Source organism: Anas platyrhynchos, chromosome 1 (assembly GCF_047663525.1).
Source record: "Anas platyrhynchos isolate ZD024472 breed Pekin duck chromosome 1, IASCAAS_PekinDuck_T2T, whole genome shotgun sequence".
Classification (NCBI taxonomy): domain Eukaryota; kingdom Metazoa; phylum Chordata; class Aves; order Anseriformes; family Anatidae; genus Anas; species Anas platyrhynchos.
In genome coordinates, this window is record NC_092587.1 from 71972685 (window position 1) to 71997806 (window position 25122).

The 25122-nt window shown below is 41.0% G+C and overlaps 1 protein-coding gene across 11 annotated transcripts; it reads right to left on the reverse strand.

Annotated features, from left to right (window-relative positions):
* Positions 1-1644: 1644 nt before the first annotated feature.
* FAM118A (family with sequence similarity 118 member A) lies at positions 1645-20520 on the reverse strand. 11 transcript variants are annotated; one of them, XM_072041292.1, is made up of 9 exons: positions 20084-20221; positions 19540-19697; positions 17641-17696; positions 16046-16298; positions 14488-14709; positions 13800-13928; positions 5400-5685; positions 2498-2557; positions 1645-1880 (listed from the first exon to the last, which is right to left on the reverse strand). In XM_072041292.1, the coding sequence occupies exons 3-9, from the start codon at positions 17685-17687 to the stop codon at positions 1777-1779; spliced, it is 1101 nt and encodes a 366-aa protein (XP_071897393.1). In that variant the 5' UTR covers positions 17688-17696; positions 19540-19697; positions 20084-20221; the 3' UTR covers positions 1645-1776. The 11 variants fall into 11 exon arrangements, with proteins under 11 accessions (XP_071897393.1, XP_071897397.1, XP_038041321.1 ...); XM_072041296.1 differs by having other exon boundaries at positions 19440-19697; XM_038185393.2 differs by lacking the exons at positions 19540-19697; positions 20084-20221 and adding an exon at positions 20470-20520.
* Between the last annotated feature and the right edge of the window lie 4602 nt (positions 20521-25122).

A 25122-nucleotide genomic window follows, 5' to 3' on the forward strand; every position in this document is an offset into this window, starting at 1 on the left:
GAAGTTTTTCCTAATATCAACCCTAGGCCTCTACTGGCACAACTTGAGGCATATTGCTTCTCAGTCAGAGAAGAGGCCAATCATCATCTCACTACAGCATCCTTTCAGGTAGCTGTAGAGAACAATAAGGTCTCCCCTAAGCATCGTCTTCTCCAGGATGCCATTGGCCTTGGCCACCTGAGCACACTGCTGGCTCGTATTCAGCCAGCTATCAACCACTGCCCCCAGGTCCCTTTCTGCCAGGCAGCTTTTCAGCTAGTCACTCATCTCCCAGCCTGTAGCACTGCATGGGGTTGTGCCCCAGGTGCAGCACCCAGCACAGAGCCTTGTTGAACCTCATACAGTTGGCCTCAGCCCATTGGTCCAGCCTACCCAGATCTCTCTGCAAAGCCCTCCTACCCTCGAGCAGATCAACACTGTGTGCACTGTCAGTAAGCTTGCAGTCTCCTTGTCCAGATCATTGATAAAGATACTGAAGAGAACTGACCCTATTACTGAGCACTGGGGGACGCTGCTGGTGACTGGCCTCCAGCTGGATTTTATTCCATTTACAACTCAGTGGGCCCAGCCACCCAGCCCTATGACTTTCACTTCCCCATACAACATCACATGTGTTGTGCACTCTCACAAGGCGTTATAGATCAGCTCCATAAGGAACCTCAGAGAAACCTGCCTGAAGCAACCTCCAGGACCCCCAGATATAAATGGGTTCATATCAGCACAAAAATGACCCTGAATATGCTCTCCTGCAGACATTGAGGTGAGAGGCAGCTGACTAGAAAATTCCAGATCAGTGTTAGCAACTGAAGCAGTAATTCTGTCAGTCAAGTGCTGGAACAATTCAGTGCGAGGTAAAGTGACAGTAACTCAGGAAAGAAGTGAGCATACTGCCTAATGCTAGTCATTTGAGTAGTTCAGCTGTCATCGAAGTTACACACTAGAAGATGTCAGATACTTGATCAGATACTACCCTGTTTTATTCCCACTGCATTAAGACTGTCCATTATCTGCTGAGATAACTGGCAACATACTGTGTTTAAACAACCACTAGAATATTTCCATGAAAATATAGTGCAAAAGGGTCAGTAAACCCCCATGCATGCCACTGTATTTTTCTTGATTTCCCTCCCTGTAAACTCATGCCTTAGTAGACTGAAAAGTGAAAACAAATGCTTGTGCTAAAAACATAAAATAGGGAAAGTTACTGTGATGTAGGTTCCATAAATGCAAAACACTTCCTGCTCAAAGCAGCTTAGAGAGGTCTGAATCTTGCAAACTTGTGCTGACAGACCCCCCCTGAAGAAATCAACCTCATGCAGCCTAATTGCAGATCAGCTGATGAGAAAAAGAATTTTAAGAAATCCTTCATTTTAAAGGCAACTAACAGGTAGTTCCATAGTATGCCAACAGTAATTGACAGATCTGAACAGCACCTCCATTGTGCTTCAAATCACTGTATTCAGGCCAAAATGTTAAGAACTTGGTCCATCTGGCTTCAAGAACAGGCAGGTAAAACTTGTATCTATGTGCTGTTAAATGACCTTACAGATACAGTTTCAGTAGTTCACTAGTTCAGAAGTGCCTGCAGAGTGACTAGTATCATTTCACATGCATTACTATTTACATCCCTAGAAAAGAAAAAGCTAAGACAGATACACGATTTTTATTCCACTTGAAACCATGGAAATACTTAGCTCAAAACCTTCAATGCAGAAATAAAACATCTGCTGTTAAAAACAGCAGATTTTAACTGTTTTGTGTGTGTTTTTCCCCCTCTCATTCAATAGTGGATATACCATTATCTGATTGCTCGATTCTCTTGGGAGAATCAGTACCATTTTCTCTTAATTTCCTTTTAGCACTGTCCATACATGAAGTTCCTGTGGAAAGAGAGGGAAAAAAAAAAACAAACAGTAAGAAATAGTATTTTAATCATCCTATATACATGTTTTGTGAATGTGCATAAATATGTGTTTTTTGTTTTTTTTTTTTTTTACAAGCACTAAATATTTAAACACAATACTGGTCCACTAAGGTTCTTATACTTGGATTCTAACACCTAGTAAACATCTGCAGCAATTCAGTGACCCCAAGGCTTCTCCCAACACTGAGCTGTGGTACTAAGATATAAAACAGTAACTAGCTAATTATACAGCTGCCTTTTGAAGAAAAGGAGTTTTCTGGTTTTGTGTGATAATGCCTGTGGAGTTCACAGGCAAGAAGCTTCTGTAAAAAGTCTGGAGCTGTTATTCAAAAAAGCAGTTTTAGATATAAGCTACTGCTGAAGCAGAAACAGCAAAGGTGAACAGTAAAAATTAATGGAAGGGAAAGGCCCTCAAAGTTATGACATACATCACCTAAAACTAGTTTTGAATTTTTACTATGCAAAACTGTGTTAAGAAATTTTTAGCGTGATATGTATTCCAAAATGCAAGTATAACAGGTGCTAAAATTACTTGTAAGGAAGGTGGTAACTAAAAGCTCCTTACTAACTCACTAAGTTGAACTGGATTAAGTTGTTCTGGTTTCTTCTCCACTGGTGCCTGGTTGTGCATTCCTGAAAAAAGAGTTTATGACCTCATCTCAAAGAGGGATATGCTTAAAATCAAATTCCAAAATTAATCTGTTATTACACATGCCCATAAATATCTTGGGCCTTGCATAATTTTTTGGTTGTGGAAGAGTGGGGTTTTTCATCTCCTGCAATGCAGAAGACCCTTAACATGCAATAATGAAGTGATACTTCTATACAATTTTGATCCATTGTAATCCTGACACTTGCTGCAGCAGCACAAAGATTTTAGAAATGCTATGTTTTTGCTACGTTTTTAAGTTGAAGTGTTGTTTCAAAGGGATACTTTGCTATTTTATACAAAAAAAAAAAAGTGAAGGTATTATTGCTCTGCTTCAGAGGGATCACAGAATTGTAGGGGTTGGAAGAGATCAAGTCCTATCCCGCTGCCAAAGCGGGTTCCTTAGAGCAGGCTTCCCAGGTAGGCATCCAGATGGGCCTTGAATATCTCCAGAGAAGGAGACTCCACAACCTCCCTGGGCAGCCTGTTCCAGTGTGCTCTGTCACCCTTATGATGACGTTCTTTCACATGTTGGTGTGGAACTTCCCTGTGATCCATCTTCACAAAGGATCACAAAGATAATTGTACAACCCTTCAGAAATTCACTTTTACTATTACATACCTTACATGAATGTCATCTTTAAAAAGAGAGAATCTACATTTGGGAATTTAAGCCAAAACTCATCGATGTTAATATCTTAATTTGATCAGCGCTAGTATTTTTGATATGTTTGCTGGAGTTTGTCATTTTACTGACTGATGACACCCAGCAGTTACCTGCTACTATATGGAAAGAAGAGAAAGAATCTGTTAAGTAGACTTTTACAACTAAATCAGAGAATTGCACAGTTGTCATTTGATTACATTGTAAGTTACAGACTTATTTTTGTATCTCTGGTAGATAATGAAACTTTGTGAAAATAAGAACACTGTTTATCCAACAGCGTTGTGCTGTCCACTCAATCAGCATCTAGAGAAGGGTGAGACACAGCAACAGCACAAGTTAGCATCCAGTTATTGCACCTTTAAGGTAATGCCCCAAAATACCAAAGTTATATTTCTTTCATATAGCCTGACAAGTTTCTTGTGCTATTTTTAAAAATAGATTTTGCATAAGAACCCCAGTTTAAAACAAAAACACACAAAAAAAGGAAGAAATACTTTTATGGGCAGTAAGAAATCACTGAAAGTTCATGAGTAGGGGAAAGAAAAGAGTTCCCTGCAGGATAAGCCCTGAAACAATAACAAAATAATATATTGTCAAGGTCTGTTATAAAGCAGAAGTGGAAATAATGAAACCTGGCAGTTGGGTACCACAGAGAGTAGTTACATCTAAAATCAGTTTTCTTTGTAAATAAGTCCCTTTGGGACTTGTAAATAAGAACAACAAGAGTTAGAAGTCAGAGGTCCCTCTTCTTGGAAGTAGTATGCCAATCAGTAATCCCACTGAATGAAAAGTGCAGCATTATGGTCTGATCTTGCAGTCATTTCCAACAATAATCACCCTTTTTATTTCATATTTAGAGTTCAGTTACATATATTTCTCACCCTGTTTTGAGCCCAATGGCTGCTGTGCAATATATTGGATAGTCTGGATTCCACATACTCTAGATACTTATCAGACTATGAAAGTATATGCATAACAATCAACATTAGTGTGGCAAAGACCAAACAAACTAGCAGGCTAAGGCTATTTCAGTGTCTGACATTCCACCCCAATGTATTTTTCAGTGTCTACACTGCAGACAGACCTTCCAAAACCTAGATGCTATAATACTTTTCTAGCTTTCATGGTCAGAAAAATCTAAGCCAGTCTAAATGGACTTAAAGAAAGCCAGTCTAAATGCACTTACAGAAACCATTACATAGTTTGGGCTTTTACCTGTGATCTTCTTTTGTAGAGAGCAAGGGCAAGATATCTGCTATGCACCACTTTGCAATAACTGTAGACAAAGCAGTTTCACTGACATGATAAATAAGATTTTTGAAATGAGATTCTTCCCAAGGTTATTTTCCCCAGCTCTCTGAATAAGCCATAGTAGAACTGTCCTTGTTTGGAAAATGGTAAAGAAATCTCTCTCCTTTCCTTCAAATTGCTCTTTTTCTACTGTTTTATACTAAAAATCTCTTAGCCATAACAATAGAGAGCCTTAAGAGATGAGAGACCACATGATGCAAGGGAAAAGGAAAAAAAAAAAAGCGGGTAGAAGGATCTACTTGGTAAAACTTATCTTGTCTATGCATAGCTGTTACCTTCTGCAAAGGTATTGAATTATTTCCCATTCTAGCATAAAATACACTCTACAGAACATCATTTACTGTCAAAAAGTGGAATATTATTCCACAGTTCCTACTTTTCTTTCACAAAAGACTATGCTTACACTCAGGTATTCTAACACAGTCCTAACTGTGTTAAGCTAAATGCTACTGGGTGTACTGTTTACATCCTTTTCTGATTTAGTTTCCCACTTTAAGCGTAATCATGAATTTTGGGTCAGTTTATCCCACCAATTATTATATATTTTTTAAATTATCTTTTACTACTATGACACATATAATGTAATACTCAATATACAAGAATAGTCCAGACCAATAAACAAACATGAGAGAGAGTATCTTAACCAAATACTACAAATAGACAAAAAGAACTTACAGAAATGAATGTGGTTACAGCTTTGGCATGTGTTTCAGTTCTACAAGTCAATAATAAATGGAGATGTTCCACAGGCCTAGTGCTAGCAACACACACTGTCATCATTTCAGCCTAACTGTTCAGATACAGCATCCTGCTGTACCTACTCTAAATTTTCTGAATTAATACATTACCTGGACTTCTGTGCTTGCAGATTTGAGTAGTCAGATCTTGTACATACTCCAGGAATTGTTTAAAGCAGTCCCCATAAGATACTACTTTTATTCCATGCAGAAGCATATCTGCCTGGAGCTTAAAAAAGTGGTCTTCGTTTTCTTTAAGCACCAGCATGTAATGTTCTAAATCCACCTTATTCTTTACAGTATAAAGAGAAAGAGCTTGGAATATCTGATCACGTAGAGTCTCTCCACAGCCCAAAAACAAAAAAGACTTTGTTTGATACAAATTTTGGATAACTTCCTGTTCAGAAATATAAAAACAGAAGAGCTACATTTATTTTGACAGACAAAAGATCAAAGTAAGAGCTTTTAAAATGCATCAGGCATAAAAGGAGAAGCAGAGCATCTATCACTATTGCACTGAATTAAGTATATATTTTAGGATTGCAGCAAACTGACATTTCATAAGCACTGTTTCTACAAAACAATAAATCCTCAAAATCAAAAGCTACCATAGAAAATTATGTACATATAAATATTTCCAGTAAGGACATTTTAAACAGAAAGAATAATGATTATAGAATATTAGACTCCTGGTTGGTCAATCAATAAGTACAGAAAACTAATATTCTTTACCGAATGTTTTATTTCTCCAAACATGTAACACACCATTAAGGATCCAAGATCTGGACCTACTTATAGCTTATGCCCCTAAAAAATGAACCCAAGCTACCATATGGTAAAATATGGTAAAGAATTATTGCAATGATGTCTGATATTCTGGGTCTGGTGTTCTTAAGATAAATTCAAAGAGCTTTAGAACTAGCTTTGGAACTATGACATACAACTGGGGTTTTTAATTGTGACTTGCAAAGAAGCAGTATACAGGGGCATACACTGCCCTAGGAACATAACTGGCTGTCGTGGTTTAACCCGGCCGGCAGCTAAACACCACGCAGCCGTTCGCTCACCCTCCCCCCTCCCTCTCTGGGACGGGGGAGAGAAATGGAAAGTGAAGCCCGTGAGTTGAGATAAAGACAGTTTAATAAGACAGGAAAATAATAATAACAAAATAATAATAAAATAATAACAATAATAATACAATGGTGATAATAGGAAAGTAATAATAGTATGTACAAACAAGTGATGCACAATGCAATTGCTCACCACTCGCTGACCGATGCCCAGCCTAACCCCGAGCAGTCCGGCCCCCTCCCCCCAGCTAGCCACCCCTATATATTGTTTAGCATGACGTCAGATGGTATGGAATACCCCTTTGGCTAGTTTGGGTCACCTGTCCTGGGTCTGTCCCCTCCCAGCTCTTACTGCACCCCCAGCCTGCCCGTTGGCAGGACAGAGCAAAAGGCTGAGATGTCCTTGGCTTAGTATAAGCACTGCTCTGCAACAATTAAAGCATCGGGGTGTTATCAGCACTCTTCTCATCGTAAGCCAAAACACAGCATTCCACCAGCTACTAGGAAGAAAATTAATTCTGTGCTAACTGAAACCAGGACATCTATCCACCCCTTATTCCATACCATTTATGTCATGCTCAGGTTACACTCTTTTCCATACATTCTAATTAGTCACCTATAGTAATCATGATAGTGATAACATACAGTATAATATACTATTTAACATGGTACAATTCAGTTCATGGGCTATTCTCACCCAGTATTAAATCTCCTTGAGGTACACACCGGACCTCTCTGTTCTTTTGCATCACCCACCAAGTGTATCCAGGTCCCTGAGCGAAAACAATTCCACGAATAGGTTTGCCTTTTCCTGAGGCAGGAGTAGCCCAGACTGTTTTACCCAGCATATTTTTTACATGCACTACAGGAACTTTATCCCCATCTACAGTACGTAACAGGTTTGATTGGGCAGGTCCAGCTCGGTTGGTAGATCCCCTAGTATTGACTAACCAGGTGGCCTTTGCCAAATGCGTATCCCAGTTTTTGAACGTCCCAGCGCCCATTGCTTTCAAGGTAGTCTTTAACAGGCCATTGTATCGTTCAACTTTCCCGGAGGCTGGTGCATGATAGGGGATGTGATACACCCATTCAATACCATGTTCTTTGGCCCAAGTGTCTATAAGGTTGTTTCGGAAGTGAGTCCCATTGTCTGATTCTATTCTTTCTGGGGTGCCATGTCGCCATAGGACTTGCTTTTCAAGGCCCAGGATGGTGTTCCGGGCGGTGGCATGAGGCACAGGATATGTTTCCAGCCATCCGGTGGTTGCTTCCACCATTGTAAGTACGTGGCGCTTGCCATTGCGAGTTTGAGGGAGTGTGATGTAATCAATCTGCCAGGCCTCTCCATATTTATATTTCAGCCATCGTCCTCCATACCAAAGAGGCTTTGACCGTTTGGCTTGCTTGATTGCAGCACATGTTTCACAGTCATGAATAACCTGTGCTATAGCGTCCATGGTCAAGTCCACCCCTCGATCACGAGCCCATCTGTATGTTGCGTCTCTACCTTGATGGCCTGAGGTGTCATGGGCCCATCGGGCTATAAATAATTCACCTTTATGCTGCCAATCCAAGTCCACCTGAGCTACTTCAATCTTAGCAGCCTGATCCACCTGCTGGTTGTTTTGATGTTCTTCAGTAGCCCGATTCTTGGGCACATGAGCATCTACGTGGCGTACTTTCACAGCCAGGTTCTCTACCCGAGCAGCAATATCTTGCCACAATGCAGCAGCCCAGATGGGTTTGCCCCTACGCTGCCAGTTGTTTTGCTTCCATTGCTGTAACCATCCCCACAGGGCATTTGCTACCATCCATGAATCGGTGTAGAGATAGAGAACTGGCCATTTTTCTCGTTCAGCAATGTCTAAAGCCAGCTGAATGGCTTTCACTTCTGCAAACTGACTCGATTCACCTTCTCCCTCAGCAGCTTCTGCAACTCGTCGCGTAGGACTCCATACAGCAGCCTTCCATCTCCGATGCTTCCCCACAATACGACAGGACCCATCAGTGAACAGGGCATATTTCTTTTCATTCTCTGGCAACTGGTTGTACAGTGGGGCTTCTTCAGCACGACCCACCTCCTCCTCTGATGATATCCCAAAGTATTTGCCTTCTGGCCAGTCCATGATCACTTCCAATATTCCTGGGCGACTGGGGTTTCCTATTCGAGCCCGCTGAGTAATCAGTGCAACCCACTTGCTCCATGTAGCATCAGTTGCATGATGCGTAGAGGGGACCCTTCCCTTGAACATCCAGCCTAGTACCGGCAATCGGGGTGCTAGGAGGAGCTGTGCTTCAGTACCGACCACCTCCGAAGCAGATCGAACTCCTTCATATGCTGCCAATATCTCCTTTTCAGTTGGAGTATAGCGGGCCTCAGATCCTCTGTATCCCCGACTCCAAAACCCCAGGGGCCGACCTCGAGTTTCCCCAGGTTCTTTCTGCCAGAGGCTCCAGGTGGGGCCGTTCTCCCCGGCTGCAGTGTAGAGCACATTCTTTACATCTGGTCCTGTTCGAACTGGCCCAAGGGCTACTGCATGGACTATTTCCTGCTTGATTTGTTCAAAGGCTTGTCGTTGTTCAGGGCCCCATTCAAACTCATTCTTCTTACGGGTTACTTGGTAGAGCGGGTTTACAATCAGACTGTAATTTGGGATGTGCATTCTCCAAAACCCCACAACACCTAGGAAAGTCTGCGTTTCTTTTTTGTTAGTTGGTGGAGACATAGCTGTTATTTTGTTGATCACATCCATTGGGATTTGACGACGTCCATCTTGCCATTTTATTCCTAAAAACTGGATCTCTCGTGCAGGTCCTTTGACTTTATTCTGTTTTATGGCAAAACCGGCTTTCAGAAGGATTTGGACTATTTTCTTCCCTTTCTCGAAAACTTCCTCTGCTGTGTCACCCCACACAATAATGTCATCGATGTACTGCAGGTGTTCAGGAGCTTTCCCCTGCTCTAGCGCAGACTGGATCAGCCCATGGCAAATGGTAGGGCTGTGTTTCCACCCCTGGGGCAGCCGATTCCAAGTATATTGGACTCCCCTCCAAGTGAAGGCAAATTGTGGCCTGCACTCTGCTGCTAGAGGGATGGAGAAAAATGCATTAGCGATATCAATTGTGGCGTACCACTTGGCTGCCCTCGATTCAAGTTCATACTGAAGTTCCAGCATGTCCGGCACTGCAGCACTCAGTGGTGGCGTGACTTCGTTCAGGCCACGATAGTCCACTGTTAGTCTCCACTCGCCATTAGACTTTCGCACTGGCCATATGGGGCTATTGAAAGGTGAATGGGTCTTGCTGATCACTCCTTGGCTCTCCAATTGACGAATTAGCTTATGGATGGGGATCAGGGAGTCTCGGTTAGTGCGATATTGCCGCCGGTGCACAGTTGTGGTAGCGATTGGCACTTGCTGTTCTTCGACCCTCAGCAACCCCACAACAGAGGGGTCCTCTGAGAGACCAGGCAAGGTAGATAATTGTTTAATGCCCTCTGTCTCTAAGGCAGCTATACCAAAAGCCCACCGGAACCCTTTTGGGTCCTTGCAATATCCTCTTCTAAGATAGTCTATGCCAAGGATACATGGAGCATCCGGGCCAGTCACAATGCGGTGCTTTTCCCACTCATTCCCAGTCAGACTCACTTCAGCCTCCAATACAGTCAACTGCTGAGATCCTCCTGTCACTCCACAAATATAGATGGGCTCTGGTCCTTTATAGCTCGATGGCATTATAGTACATTGTGCACCGGTGTCTACTAAAGCCTTATACTTCTGTGCGCGTGATGTGCCAGGCCATCGAATCCACACAGTCCAATAAACTCGATTGTCCCTTTCCTCCCCCTGGCTGGAGGCAGGGCCCCCCTAATCCTGGTCAGAATCTTCTTCGTTTCTGTGTTTGAAGGATTGTCTGCTGGAAGTTGGAGCAGCAAACTTTTCGGAGAATCCTTTTTTCCTGATTGTTTTCTTTTGCAACTCACGTACCCGTGCCTCTAGGGTCGCGGTAGATTTTCCATCCCATTTTCTCATGTCCTCTCCATGGTCTTGTAAGTAAAACCACAGGGTGGCACGGGGTGAGTACCCACCATATCGTCTTCCTTGTGTGGGTGAACGCCTACCCCTGACAGCTGAGACACTGCTTTGTACAGGTGCGGAGGAGAATAATCTCTCTTCAAGTTGGTGAACCTTTTCAGAAAGTTTCTCCACAGTGTTCTCTTTTGGTCGGTGGGCACTGGTTGGTTCAGGTGGGGAGGACAATAGATTCTCTTCAAGTTGGTGAACCTTTTCAGAAAGTTTCTCCACAGCTGAGACGCAGGCCTGTAAGGAAGAGGAGAGACTTTCTTCGTACTGCCGGAGTTGTTTAGCCGCTTCATCCACTGTGGGTTCCTCATCCTCTTTCCAGGCCATTATTGCCAATGAGCTGGCATATGATGATGGTGCACTCCGTACAAACTTCCGCCACATGGGTCGTGTACACTTGACTTCATCTGGATCTTTGGATGTTTGTCTGAGGTCTGGATCCTCATAAATCACTTCCCGTATGGCTAATTCCCTCAGGTACTGGATTCCCTTCTCCATAGTGGTCCACTTGCCTGGTAGACATAAAATATCTTCCTTGAAGGGATACCTTTCCCTCACAGCTGAGAGGAGACGCCTCCAGAGGCTGGTGGATTGTGCTCCATCTGCAATTGCTTTGTCAATGCCGGCGTCTCGAGCAAGGGATCCCAACCGTCTGGCTTCCCTGCCGTCTAATTCCACACAATTGGCTCCAGAGTCCCAGCACCGGAGCAGCCAGGTGACAAGCTGCTCACCTATACAGCGACCAAAATCTTTTCGCACATCTCGTAGCTCGCGCTCGTTTAGGCTTCGGGTAGTTACTGTTGCTTTTTCGGCATCCTCATCTTCCTCCTCCTGAATCCTTGATGGCCCAGCGTCGTCATCATCTTCGTCATCTCTATACTTAGTTTTGGCAGAAGCCTTACCTGGATTGGCAGAAGACTCTCTGCGTTCTAAACGACTTGAATTTCTATACCATATTTTCACCTTCTCTACAGGGGCAGCTTGCACTGCTACTGCTCGTTTCTCTGACTTTGTTACAGGGTCTGCCACAGGGGTTGGAATGCCCTCTGCAGGGTCAACTTGCACTGCTACAGCTCGTTTCTCTGACCCCGTTACAGGGGTTGGAATACCCTCTGCAGGATCAACTTGCACTGCTACAGCTCGTTTCCCTGACCCCGTTACAGGGATTGGAATACCCTCTGCAGGGTCAACTTGCACTGCTACAGCTCGTTTCTCTGACACGGCCACAGGAGCTGGAGCGGCGGCAGGAGCCGGGACTGGAGCGGCGGCAGGAGCCGGGACTGGAGCGGCGGCAGGAGCCGGGACTGGAGCGGCGGCAGGAGCCGGGACTGGAGCGGCGGCAGGAGCCGGGACTGGAGCGGCGGCAGGAGCCGGGACTGGAGCGGCGGCAGGAGCCGGGACTGGAGCGGCGGCAGGAGCCGGGACTGGAGCGGCGGCAGGAGCCGGGACTGGAGCGGCGGCAGGAGCCGGGACTGGAGCGGCGGCAGGAGCCGGGACTGGAGCGGCGGCAGGAGCCGGGACTGGAGCGGCGGCAGGAGCCGGGACTGGAGCGGCGGCAGGAGCCGGGACTGGAGCGGCGGCAGGAGCCGGGACTGGAGCGGCGGCAGGAGCCGGGACTGGAGCGGCTGCCGAGTCCGCCGTAGGGGTCACAGTGGCCGTTGGATCTGTCACAGGGCTTGGAGTGGCCGCAGGGTCTGTCACTAAGTTGATAGCAGTATCAATGGCAGCTCGATAGGCATGAGCCAGGCCCCAGCACGTTACAATGATTTGTGTTACTTTGGAACTGCCAGCATCATGACACCTTTTTTTCAAGCATTCTGCCAGTTTTTGAGGATTTTGCCATTGTTCAGGGGTGAATTTCCAACACACTGGGGGTGCCAACTGCTCTAGATGCCTGCCCATATCCACCCATACTCCCTGCCACCCACAACTATCCTGCCTCCGGGCAGATCTTCGGATGAGCTTCATAAGTAGTTGTTTAACTATAAGCAGAATCTGAAGTGCATTCATGAGGCAGAACAACAAGACTATGGTATTCTGAGTATTCCAGAAATATTCAATATCCTGGAGAGCTATTGTGACAAGCTCAGGGGATAAGAGAGTGGTGAAGGAGGAAGGCAGAGTGACCCAGGAGGATACAGGGGTGGTGAAGGAGAAAGGGAGAGTAAGCAAGTAAGGAAAAATATCTTCCCCTTTCCCCTCCACAGATTGACTCCATAATGGAAAAAAACAATAGGTATAATTGCTAATAGTTTCCAAGATACAGTTTCCAAAGTACAGAGTCGACGATGTTACTGAATACAAATAACAAGTTAGAGTCATGACCACATATTTCATCGTCTCATAAGCCATTGCTACAACACACAGCACCATAATGATCTGAAACCAGGGCCCAGAGAGGATAAACAACACGACAGAGAGCAAATACGGAAAATAATGTACTATAATACTCAATTTGGAAAACAGGCGCAGCAGAGTTGAGATTAAAGCAATCAGCATCATGACAAGTGACTATTAAGCAGGTCTAATCCTTACACCAATTTTAGTTTAACACACTCTGGTCAGATCTGCCGTTATCTCAACCTTTAGGGCCCCACGTTGGGCGCCAAAAAGACTGTCGTGGTTTAACCCGGCCGGCAGCTAAACACCACGCAGCCGTTCGCTCACCCTCCCCCCTCCCTCTCTGGGACGGGGGAGAGAAATGGAAAGTGAAGCCCGTGAGTTGAGATAAAGACAGTTTAATAAGACAGGAAAATAATAATAACAAAATAATAATAAAATAATAACAATAATAATACAATGGTGATAATAGGAAAGTAATAATAGTATGTACAAACAAGTGATGCACAATGCAATTGCTCACCACTCGCTGACCGATGCCCAGCCTAACCCCGAGCAGTCCGGCCCCCTCCCCCCAGCTAGCCACCCCTATATATTGTTTAGCATGACGTCAGATGGTATGGAATACCCCTTTGGCTAGTTTGGGTCACCTGTCCTGGGTCTGTCCCCTCCCAGCTCTTACTGCACCCCCAGCCTGCCCGTTGGCAGGACAGAGCAAAAGGCTGAGATGTCCTTGGCTTAGTATAAGCACTGCTCTGCAACAATTAAAGCATCGGGGTGTTATCAGCACTCTTCTCATCCTAAGCCAAAACACAGCATTCCACCAGCTACTAGGAAGAAAATTAATTCTGTGCTAACTGAAACCAGGACACTGGCTTTCTGAATAATGTCATTTTTCTGTGTCCCAATTATTTAAGCTAGGGTTTTGTTGGATCATACAGGCTAAGGTAATGTGTATGAAATGACAAAAACAAAATAGTTTGGAAACACACAGTAAGAATTTTAAAGATCACACAAACCATGACTTCAGGATCTTGAGTAACATCCTTATATCCTGAAGGATCTAGCACCATTCCACAAGGATCCGTATACAAGCCATGAATATGAAGAACTCCATAATTTATATGACCTCTTGCCCACTGAAGAACCTAAAGAAAATAAAACATTATGTCTACTATAGTAAGATATTGCAAAAAATATACAACTGTCCTAACATCTAAACCCACTTAAAGCAGAAGTAACTTCTGCATTTTTCCTGCAGCAAGAGTTTAATTTAATCCCTAAGCTTATTTTAAATTACAAAGAGGTGATTACTGATACTGAAGATAGTTGCAGCTTTTCAGTCCAAACAAGCATTCAACCAACAAGCAAATTCCAGCAATGCTGACAGAAAATATATGAAAAGCAAATCAATTATCAGCTAGGTGAAATCTTATTTGTGATTGTTACAATTATTTCGTGAAAGTTATCAGTTTTTATTTTTCCAGGGAATGTAGGGAATGTTAATAAACATGCTGCTGAAATGTCATTTGGTGATTTGTTATCAGATTATTAAGAATAAACAAATACTGAAAATAAATGTTAGTGCAACAGCTGTTAACTTAAAAGTATGCTTTAACAATTAAGAAGTTTTAGCCTTAACAGGCTTTACACAGGAAAACAATCTGTCAATGAAAACTCAGAGCTGCCTTCTCTTTTAAGTCATACCTTATCCTTATCTTTCAAGTCCAAAGACTCCATAGGTTTACCCTGTTGATGACCAAATATTTCAAGTAAATTGTCATAATTTGTAGTCAGAACCATTGTGCCTCTCTCCATTAGTCTCAGGACTGATTGCAGAACAACAGGGTTCTGAATGTGTTGTTCTAAGTTATCAAACACCTCCATTAAGCAATCCTGGAAGAAGTTGGGCTTTGTATCCCCAGTACGCTGAAGAAGGAAAAAAAAAAAAAAGAAAAAAAAAGATGAACACTTCATAAGTAGGACGTGTGACATTATGAATACCTCTAACAGAAAACCCATATTTACTTAATTCCAAAGCATTTCTTTAAAAGAGAAATAGGTGTAATAACCTAGGAACTCGCACAGCACATAAAGCATAAATGTTAGAATGTACAGAAAAAATCAGAAATAATCACAAATTATTCAGGTGCTCTTGCCTCCACTTTATACCACTTAAAGTAATACTGTAGTTTGCTCAAGGAAGTTTGTAATGTAGGTACAGTAAAACCAAATTGTTTTGCTACAGTTAAATCCTCACTGTAAAAAAAAAAAAAAAAAAAGGCACAAAAAACATGAAGGTCTGCTGTCCTAAAAGCACTGGTGCTTTTTTTTTTTTTTTTGCCCTGAGTACCTGCTGGGACAGACATGACCATACATCAATTCTATAAAATGTACAGACTTCATATTCAATAAACACAGAACAAATGTCTACACCTCAAACAGTTACTGCCTACCTACATGGAAACCTCACCTTTCTCGATATGCTTTTACTGCTTTGAAGATCAGCTAGTGTACTAAACTTATCATTCCCTAGATGTGAAGTTTGTGATATACTACTAGAGGGTGTGGGTTGTTTTGTGGTTTTGTTTGTATTTTTGCTTCCCAATTGTGAAAGAATTTCTTAATCATTAAATCTGCTGCAAAGCCTAACAGACTCCTCCCAAAAGGGAGGTTACTATTATACTTCACCTGGAGAGAAGCTTGTAATCCTCACCACCTGTTGCAGAACATCACATTTACATCACTCTGCTTCTATGTCACTAATTGGCAAAGACTTGGCAAACCTATTAATACACAATCTGAAAACCTCTGGGGCCTAGAATCAAAAGCTGAGAACCCAGGCATGTATGGACTGACTTCAGTGAAGTGTGAGCTACAGCAGTTCAGTTTGTGTGATCTAAAGCTATCAATGGGGTCTAAGTCTACCTGTATTTTCACGGTCTCACTACCTTTAGCAAGCAGAGCTGTAAGTTCCTCTTTCAATGGCAGGCAACATTATGGAGAATATTTAATAGTCAAGACTCTTGCATTAATTATGATGAAAGCTTACTTACACTAAAACACAGGTGTTTTGTTGTTGTTATTTTTGTTTGTTTTGTTTTTAAGCCTTTCCACATGTTCAGTTTACTATATGAGTATGAGCAAAATTTCTATTTTAAACAGTAAAATTTGAGTTTTGGCAAACAGGCAAAAATTTTAGTTGGTGACAAAGTAAAAATGTATAATAATTCCAGAAGTCAGCATATGTTATAAAAACACTCACTGGTGACATTTTCCTGATGAGATCATGTGCAACCACAAGCAGGTCTCTATCTTTGATCACTTCTTTACAAAATTCAGCCACGTCTCCTGGATGCAGCACCTCCAACTGTTCTGCTACTTCAATTACAGCCTCGATGCAGCTTCTCCAGGAGCACAGCGCTGGGATTCCTGGTGCAACAGCAGCACTTACTCCAGTTCCAATTACAAGAAGAAGGTCCTGAGGCTGCTTTGTTATTAGGCTTTTTAAGAATTTTCTCAAAAGAAGAAAACAAAAAACACAGATCATTTTCTGCAGTTTAGCACATTTTCTACTTCTAACTTGTCTGAAGATTTCCTGTCACTCAAGAAGTCTGTATGAGATATTAACACTTGTGCAAAATATTGAACACCCAGAAGGAAGTGAGTCCTCCTCTTCTGTGCAGAAGCATGGCAGCAGTTAACAATCTTCCCCAAAGTTAAAATGGACTTCTCCCCCCATGTTGCATAATAATGCATAATAAAAGCCGTAAGATGACAGCAACTTTAAATCACTAATACTTTTGAGACCCAAAACAGTTGACTAACAATTTTCAGTTCACTGGGCTAGCCAGACACCATTTCAAACGAAATTTTGAAAAAGCAAAGGACTGCCAAATCATTTATTTAATGCACAAGACAGAAAGTAATTAAAACTATTAGAAATGGGAAGGTTCTACTATTTCAAACAAAACTTGTTTTTATCTAGCAAAAAAAGAAAAAAAAAAAAGCAGTGTATTTATTCCCACTTATTCTCACGTTAGGACACACAAACATAAGAACAGTCATGCTTGTTCAGACCAAGGGTTTATCTAGCCCCCTGTTCTGATGCTACAATCCACAGGTTACAGCCAAATGCACCTTTGAGAGTATCCCAGTATTCACTGAACAAGACAGCAGAAGAAACTACCACAAGAGTCTGGCTGTGTTTCAGTAATAATCCTGATGTTTATACAAAATAATTCCATTTAACCCCTTATTCCAAATATGTATTTTAGCACCAAGCCAGTGTAAAAGAACTGATGTTTCCTCACCAATTATTCTTTCCATCATTACTTTGCAAAGAAGTGTAAAGACATTTAAATCACTGTAGACAAACAAAGATTTCAGTAATAAAAAACCTCAACATTCCCTTGACTTTCAAACCTACCTCTACAGTTAATTACTGTTAATCCAGTATCACAGTTCTTCAATACCTCTTATTTCACAATCACCTGAAACTAACTAAAACTGAAACATTTAACTTGAAATGGCCTCAGGCAAAGAAATTAATAATCCTGTTCATAATGGTAATGCTTGTAGCTAAAGCCTACAAAGAAAATATTGTTGATAACCCCCTTGTCTTCCTGCTACATTGAGCAGGAATTGTTTCTACTCAGCAAGCATATTATTCATGCCCCAAGAACAAATTAAGCAAATAAGAAGCACATGGTTAGAGGAGAAACTAGTTTTTGAAGATCATTTCAAGTTGTCAAGTATGATGTTGTTCTCATACTTGACTTTCAATAATGTATTTCCATTATGTTTTCAGATTTTCATTAATAGTTTTGCAGAATAACTAGTCTCTGCAACACTAGTTACCTGGATTTTTGCTCACTTCTAATTGTTGACCTTTCCAAAGAATCCATCTCTGAGCCCTAAGTAAAAGAAAAAGTAAAATAACTCTTAATGCATCTACCTTAGAACAGCATTAGTCAGCATTTCTGTTTATTTTTTTATCAAGTATTTAAAATTATTTAAAAAAAAATTAATCTCTCTATCATGTCCCAGTTAAGCAAGACAAACTGCCACAGTTCCATGTTAGCTCAGCCAGTCGATATTTTGAAGCTAATGGAGACGGGGCTTTTAACACGTCTTGAATTTAGATACAGGTGCATTTCAGTTAAAGTTTATCATAACCACAAAAATGTTAATTCATTTCAAATAAAAGAATGCTTTTCTTAAAAATAAGTAATCGCACACACAGATTCTTGATCATAGAAGACCTAACTGCTAAAAAAAAAAAAAAAAAATTGAATAATCAAGACTTAATTTGTAATTATTATTAATTACCCTACCACACCAAAATATAATGAAAGAAATGAAAAATGTTCTTGAGAGCGAAAATTCTTTTCCCAAAATCAAGCTGATAGACAAAATATTAAGTTCAACATTTCATTAAAAAATAAAAACAAACACCTACAAAGCCAGTTTTCCACAGGAACCTGAAAGATCTCATCAGGTGCTTCTAGAACAGCAGCTACACATTCAGATTTTAGAGTTCTGCATGTTCTGTACAACTCAGTGCAGCCTAAAACAAGTACTACATTTTTATTACCGTAAATTACACTATCAAAACACTAACATTATAGACACAACAAATAATAAAAAAAAGAAAACATACTTTTCAGATGAGAAGTTCAGCATTTATAGTTTTAATAAGTCTCCCTCTAGTAAAGGCTATTAGTAACTCCTATTTCTATAGTACATTTTGTTTAACATATGCCACATACATAAGCAAAGTCACAAATATTAAGCAGGCAACTACAATTCACACTGCAAACCCCTGTAAGTTTTCATCTTGTATGCATTATTCACACTAACTGACCCAGAAGAAACAGAACCCTGCACAAGGATCTCAGCAATGGGTTCTCTGTAAGTCAGACATTAAATGAAATTCCTAATTCTACCTTCTAGTTCATTGAAGCTCTATGATATGTTTCAAAGGCAGGACCAGTTTGAGCTCTTTATTCAAAAATGCATAGTTAAAATGAAGAGAAACTCTGCTACCAACTGTAAATCTAGAATTAAGACACTCTGGAGTTATTCTAGGCTTTTACTGTTATCATCAACGTTGCAATTGTGTCTCATACTCTGAAGTCCATAAGACCACAGAAACATTTGCTCAGGGCTTCACGTTACAAACACAACACATCAGATAGAGGGGAAAAAAAAAAAAAAAAAAAAAAAAAAAAAAAAAGAAAAACAGTACCTAAATAATCAGGAATCTGATCTAATTCGTTTCACAAGCTAATAGCATTTAGGCAGATAACCCTGCATCTCTCCCCACCATGACGTTCAATATCCTTATTTGTCTCTGTGGCTTCCAACACATGATTAGCAAGCTACTGTAACACTACTCCTCCTCTCAAGAAGCTCATTCATCAGGGTAAAGTCCAAGATGTCATCTTTCTATAACAATTTTTAAGTATAGAAAACTTTCTTTTAGTCTGTCTCTCTCCAACAATCTTCTCAAGCCAATTTCAATCTAAAGCATAAGAATAATGTTGACAAGAGACTTTGGCTACAGTATCAATACTTAGAAATCACAAAGTTTTATTATATTAATTCTTAGGTTTGTTTTTATAAGGGACATATTTTCATTTGGCTTTGAAACCCACCTTAGTTTGTGGCCGCCAAGACTGCAGACCCTAATTCCCCAGAAAACCACCCTACCAGACCCTGTGCTTCCTACGGCTACTTGCCAACTCCAAAGCTCACCTGATGAAAGCTAATTTGGAAGCAGGAGGCCTAAGCCTGGAGATCATCTGACACACAGACATCAGCATTTCTGAGGAAAACATCCAAGGATTCTTTTCAAGTAGAAAAATCTTTTCTTGTGGCAGTATTTTCTCCACACTCCATTTGCAAACAGCATCCTATAAAAGCACTATACTATCAGCTAAAGAACACTACCATGCTTAATACGTAGAATAAGCAATCTCAAGCAAAATACTGAAAGATCTGGAGAACAAAATACCTTTCTCTACAGAAAATGTATGAGTTCCCAATGCAAAAACCCCTCATGAGGGAAATGGGACTCATTTACCTAGAAAAGAGCCTGCTTCATTGAAGCATTTGGGAGAAAAAAAAAAAAAAAAAAAAAAACAAACTTGAACAACTACACGATTAACTTGCCCAAACGAACAAAACGCTATCACCACCTGGTGCTTTAGACCTTAGTAGTGGCTTTTACCCGCCTGAGGCTTCCTGAGGCAGCTCGGGGACGAACTAGCGGCCGCCCTCCCCCCATCGTGTAACGAACCGCAGCTGAAAGGACTCGGCTCCTCCACCCGCCGGCTCCCGCCGCCACCGCCGCCACCGCCACCACCGCCCCTCGGCCAGCCCCGCAGGCAGAGGCGGAGCCAAACACGGAGCCGGGCGCGGAACGGCGGCTTAACGGCCTGGCCGGGCCGTTCCGTGCTGGGCCGTTACCGCCTCTCCGCCGCCATAACGGCCGTGGCGCCGCCCCGCCCGGCCCCATGCCCTCAGGGCCGGGCTCTGCCGAAGTTTCACCCGCCGGTTGGGAAACAGTCGCCGCGGCAGCGAGGGGCCGGCCCGGCGCGGTCCCTACTAACACTGAAATGTATTAGGGTGATGAGAAAGCAAAACAGAAAGGAAAAAAAAATAAAAAAGACACGTCAGAATTACCTTCAGCAGACCTGATCAGGGATAGGCTTGATTCTGTGATGTGCTGGCAGCAGGTGGAATGTGTTATCTGCAGGGACAGCAACACTGGGTATTGTTCAAATACAGCTAGCTTGCCTTAGCAAGGCACGTTCAAAAGCCAATAGCTAAAGCTCTCCTCCTCTTCTTAATCTCTCGAAGCCTAAAAACTCAACGTTCCTTCACCATGACTTATTATGGTGTTTGATTAACAATATTTACCTCAGTTCCACCATATTTTCTAGCAGCAGTGTCCAGCTTTATTTGCACTGCTGCATGTTGCGCCTAGGGGTACTTTGAGCACAAATTGTACCCCCAAATTCCAGTTGAACTGTGTTGAAAACATGTCATTTTCTAACTCTAATTTCTTAACTTTTCAGAGATACCTGTGAAACCAGTTTAATGGACTTCTGAAGTATTGAAGTACTTATGAGAAGAAGCTTCCTAAACATAGGGTGTAGATAATTTTTTTCCTATAGTCCTATTGTTTTGGAGTACAGTCAGGATTCAGAGGAGCTGTATGCCTGTATGATAGTATATGAGCATTCTCTTTCATCTGTCAAATATCAGTGTTGTATTGATATTCTGATGTAGATTTAGGAAGAATTTTGGTACGGATGGCCAGTTTTACAGATGAAACAAACAAACAACAAGAAAACCCACACTGTTTATACTCCATAGCCTGTGATACTTTTGGCAAGAATATCTGTGTCTACCCCACTGACTTTACTCTTAGTTTGCATAAGAACACTGTGTCCTCATGAAATGTTAATGTAATCTTCCCAAAAAAGTGTCATTTCTCACTTAGTCATATTTTATTGTTACTATATTGCACTGTCCATAGAAAGTCTTCACAAACATTTGGAGAAGCACGTTCATAGTGATAAGAAGGATAGAACATAGGATCAGAGAGAACAGAAAGGGAGAAGAAAGAATACAGTCTAACCCGTAGTCCAACCTGAAAATTTAAGATTGAGTGAGTTAGAGGAGCCCTACAACACTTCTAGCTATTTTGCCTCTCACCATTCGCTGTTGCCAGTCAGAAAGGAATTTTAACATGATGGTATTTAGATGAAATATTGAAAGTCAATGATCTTGTGTTTAAAAAAAAAAAAAAACAGGTGATATTCTGCTCTGAGACCCCAGTGTGAAACCCAGCATCATTGTGCTTGGAATGCTATTTGACACTGCCTTGCAATAAAGTAGGAATGTATTACTAAATAATTTGCTGAATATCTTTGAATATTTTGCTAGCTGTGGATAGGAGTCATATTGCTAAATATTTTCCTGAGCTTGAGACTCAAGGTCAGACCCCCTGTTGATTTACAATACTTAATATTCTTCTTTGTTTCACATTAATGGAAAAAGCAATATGAGAGGAAATATTTGTGAAGAAAAGCTCTTAAAAGTTTTTCAATTTTTCAGTCTGTGCCAATTAATCTCAAAAATGTTATTACCTTTTCCTGTAAGTCTTGCCCCTTTTATATTCTTAGACTACAATAACTATTATTTAAAAACAGCAGCAGTAATCACAACAATAATAAATTATATAAGCTCTAGATTTCACTTGCAAGTGGTTGCAAAAGTCACTAAGGACAAAGAATATCAATACTTTCCAATTAAATACGGTCCACATATATCCAGATAAAATAAAATCAAAAGGAGCTTTCGTATAGTTTTCCAAACCTACAAGGAGACAACAGTGTATTATTTTTTCATTACATTTTTCACAGAATCACAGAATCACAGAATTTCTAGGTTGGAAGAGACCTCAAGATCATCGAGTCCAACCTCTAACCTAACACTAACAGTCCCCACTAAACCATATCCCTAAGCTCTACATCTAAACGTCTTTTAAAGACTTCCAGGGATGGTGACTCCACCACCTCCCTGGGCAGCCTGTTCCAATGCCTCACAACCCTTTCAGTAAAGAAGCTCTTCCTAACATCTAACCTAAAACTCCCCTGGCGCAACTTTAGCCCATTCCCCCTCGTCCTGTCACCAGGCACGTGGGAGAACAGGCCAACCCCCACCTCTCTACAGCCTCCTTTAAGGTATCTGTAGAGAGCGATAAGGTCGCCCCTGAGCCTCCTCTTCTCCAGTCTGAACAAGCCCAGCTCCTTCAGCCGCTCCTCGTAGGACTTGTTCTCCGTAGGACTTGTTTCATTACATTTCCTTTCCCTTATGGCAGAGACAAGCAAACACTGTTGCAAGAATACTGGCATAAAGTTGATAACAAATGTCACAGTTAAAAAAGAATGATAAAGTGTGTTGAAACTTAAACTCTTAAATTAGAAGGATTTTCTTCCAGGAAGCAACAAAGAAAGGTGAGTGGTGTCACTGTAACTGAGAAACTCAGTGACAGGTAGAATATGTTTTAAATTACATAGCTACAGAAGCTTACCACTTGATTCAACCTAAGATTTATCTCTCCTATTACGGTAAATTCATATGTTTATCCAAATGTACCAAACAATATTTTAATTCAATTGCTTATTTTGGTCTTTCTTGCTGCTTTTGGAAATACTGCTTAAATTGATGTAATCAGGATAAGCAATGCAGCTGGTTGTTTTTGGCTAGAAGAGGCAATGGGTCTGGTTATTCAGCTGTGTTTGTATGCAATGAGATGTAATGTTGATTTACTTTTGACATCTTGCTGTTTAATAAGTTATGATAAAATAAATCCTTGCTTATATTATGCCAGATTCTTCTGATTTAAAAGAAAACAAGTAAAACTCTCAATTAAAATTTGTTGAACTTGCTGAGAAGTATCTTTAAGACACCAACCAACTCGTTTCTTAAGTTTCTTCATAACAGGAAGCCCATATGCCCCTGTTGATTGAGATAAAATTCCTTCAACACGCACAATGAAGTGGCTAGTTACTCCCTGATAGTTGATTAGTCTTTTCTAATTCAGAGCTGGCTGGATCTTACTAGTTTGTAATCTTCGTAAACAGAAGAGCTTGTAAAATGCTTTGAAGAAGAAAGATACTATCAGAAATTCAAAGTATGTTTTCAAAAGCCAGTATCAGTTCACTTGGAGTTTAACTATGATTGAATATAGAAATGAATTTTCTAAGGCAACCTTTAAATTGTTACTTCCAGAATTGTATGTGCATAAGACCTGCAAGATCTAGTGACAAGATCTTTAAAATAACCCAGTATGTAAATGCAAGTGCACATTTGAGTTTGCTTTTAAAATTGCTAAGTGATAAGTGCATCCCCAGTGACAGATGCTTACAAAGGTTTCCTTTGTTGTCTGCAGAGAACTCTTACTTAATAGAGCATAGCTACATGCAAGTTTTGCATTACTTTCCACCTACCTCTCTCACATTGTCAGTTCTTCCGTGTACACAATTTGCTAATGCTGTCCTATGCTTTCAGTGACACAGGGAAAAAATGACAAGCTGCATCTTCCTGGGGAAAAAACTGTTGAAGTCTGTGTTGAATAGCAGTATAAGCTTTAATAGTAAAAGATTTTAATAATAGATTTGACTTTACAGTGAATACAGGATACAATGACACCCCTTTTAGGATCAAACACAACCTGTTAAATTCATTTACCATGGCTTTTTTTTTTTTTTCCAATAACAAATTAAAAGAGAAAATCAGTTTTCTAGAGTACAGTAACATCAGCATTAGTGAGAGTATAATCATTTCAGTGAAGTCAAATATGGAAAAATACATTTACAAAAAAAAAAAAAAGGTAAATGGTGAGGGAAATTAGCTCTGTTAATTGCAGTCTTTCTGACCTTGAACTATTTATAACATAGACTGAATATTTGAAAACTAAGGAGTGTAACTGACTGGAATGTCCTTTTATAACACAGGTGGCCTTTTGCACCTTTTCAGGAAAAAAACAAAGGAGCCCTGTCACAAGGCCCATATCATTTCTGAATTGTGACAATGCATGAAGCAGTGCAGTGTGAAAGGGAGAAAAGCTCTTGCTAAGGAGAGACAGAATTGTAATAAAGTAGGAAAACCAAAACCAAATAGAAGACAATGCAAGAAAAAAAGGTAAAATGAAAGAAGACATGGAGACTTGAAAGAATGGATTTAAAACAAGCGTGTTACTGTAAACACTGGTCAGAGAGAAGGCTAGGAAGTTGCAAATAATCAAATTTTGTCCAAGTAAGTTGCTGCTTGGTGAAAAACAGTACTAGGTAAGAGAAATGAACCTTAGGAACACTATTTTGAGAACTCATGGGTGAACTGGAATAAAGATCTTTCTTCTGTGTCAAATATCTGATGTAGAAAATGTTTGCCAAAATAGTTGCAGAAATAAGATATACATAAAATAAGGACAAAGGCAGAGGCTAGTCTGCTGTGACAACACCAGAGATGTGGTAATAAGTAATGAGTTGTGGTTTGTTTCTGGTTTTGTTTTGTTTTGTTTTGTTTTTGAGTTGGTTGAAATTTTATGGTCCAATGGCTACTTTTTATTACCTAGTCACACATTTAACAAGTTTAAAAACATGGTCAACGGATAAACAAGTGGAGAGCTACATAGGGGACCAGCATGTGTCCATGTCCAGTATACAGTACAGATACTAAGTAGAGAAGCATATCTTAAGATCCTGGAATTTCTTGAACCACAGCAAAAGGTAGCCTTGAAAATAGGAATCAACACCATGACCC

Bases quoted from the DNA above. Each gene is read 5' to 3' on its own strand.
- FAM118A (XM_027451724.3), bottom strand. From the start codon at position 20,302: ATGGGGCCGGGCGGGGCGGCGCCACGGCCGTTATGGCGGCGGAGAGGC. The intron at 17,697-20,014 runs GTAAAAGCCACT...TCTTTTACTTAG, and splicing joins CCTCAGGAAGCCTCAGGCGG to GGCTCAGAGATGGATTCTTT. The intron at 1,881-2,497 runs GTGAGTTAGTAA...CTCTTTCCACAG, and splicing joins ACTTAATCCAGTTCAACTTA to GAACTTCATGTATGGACAGT.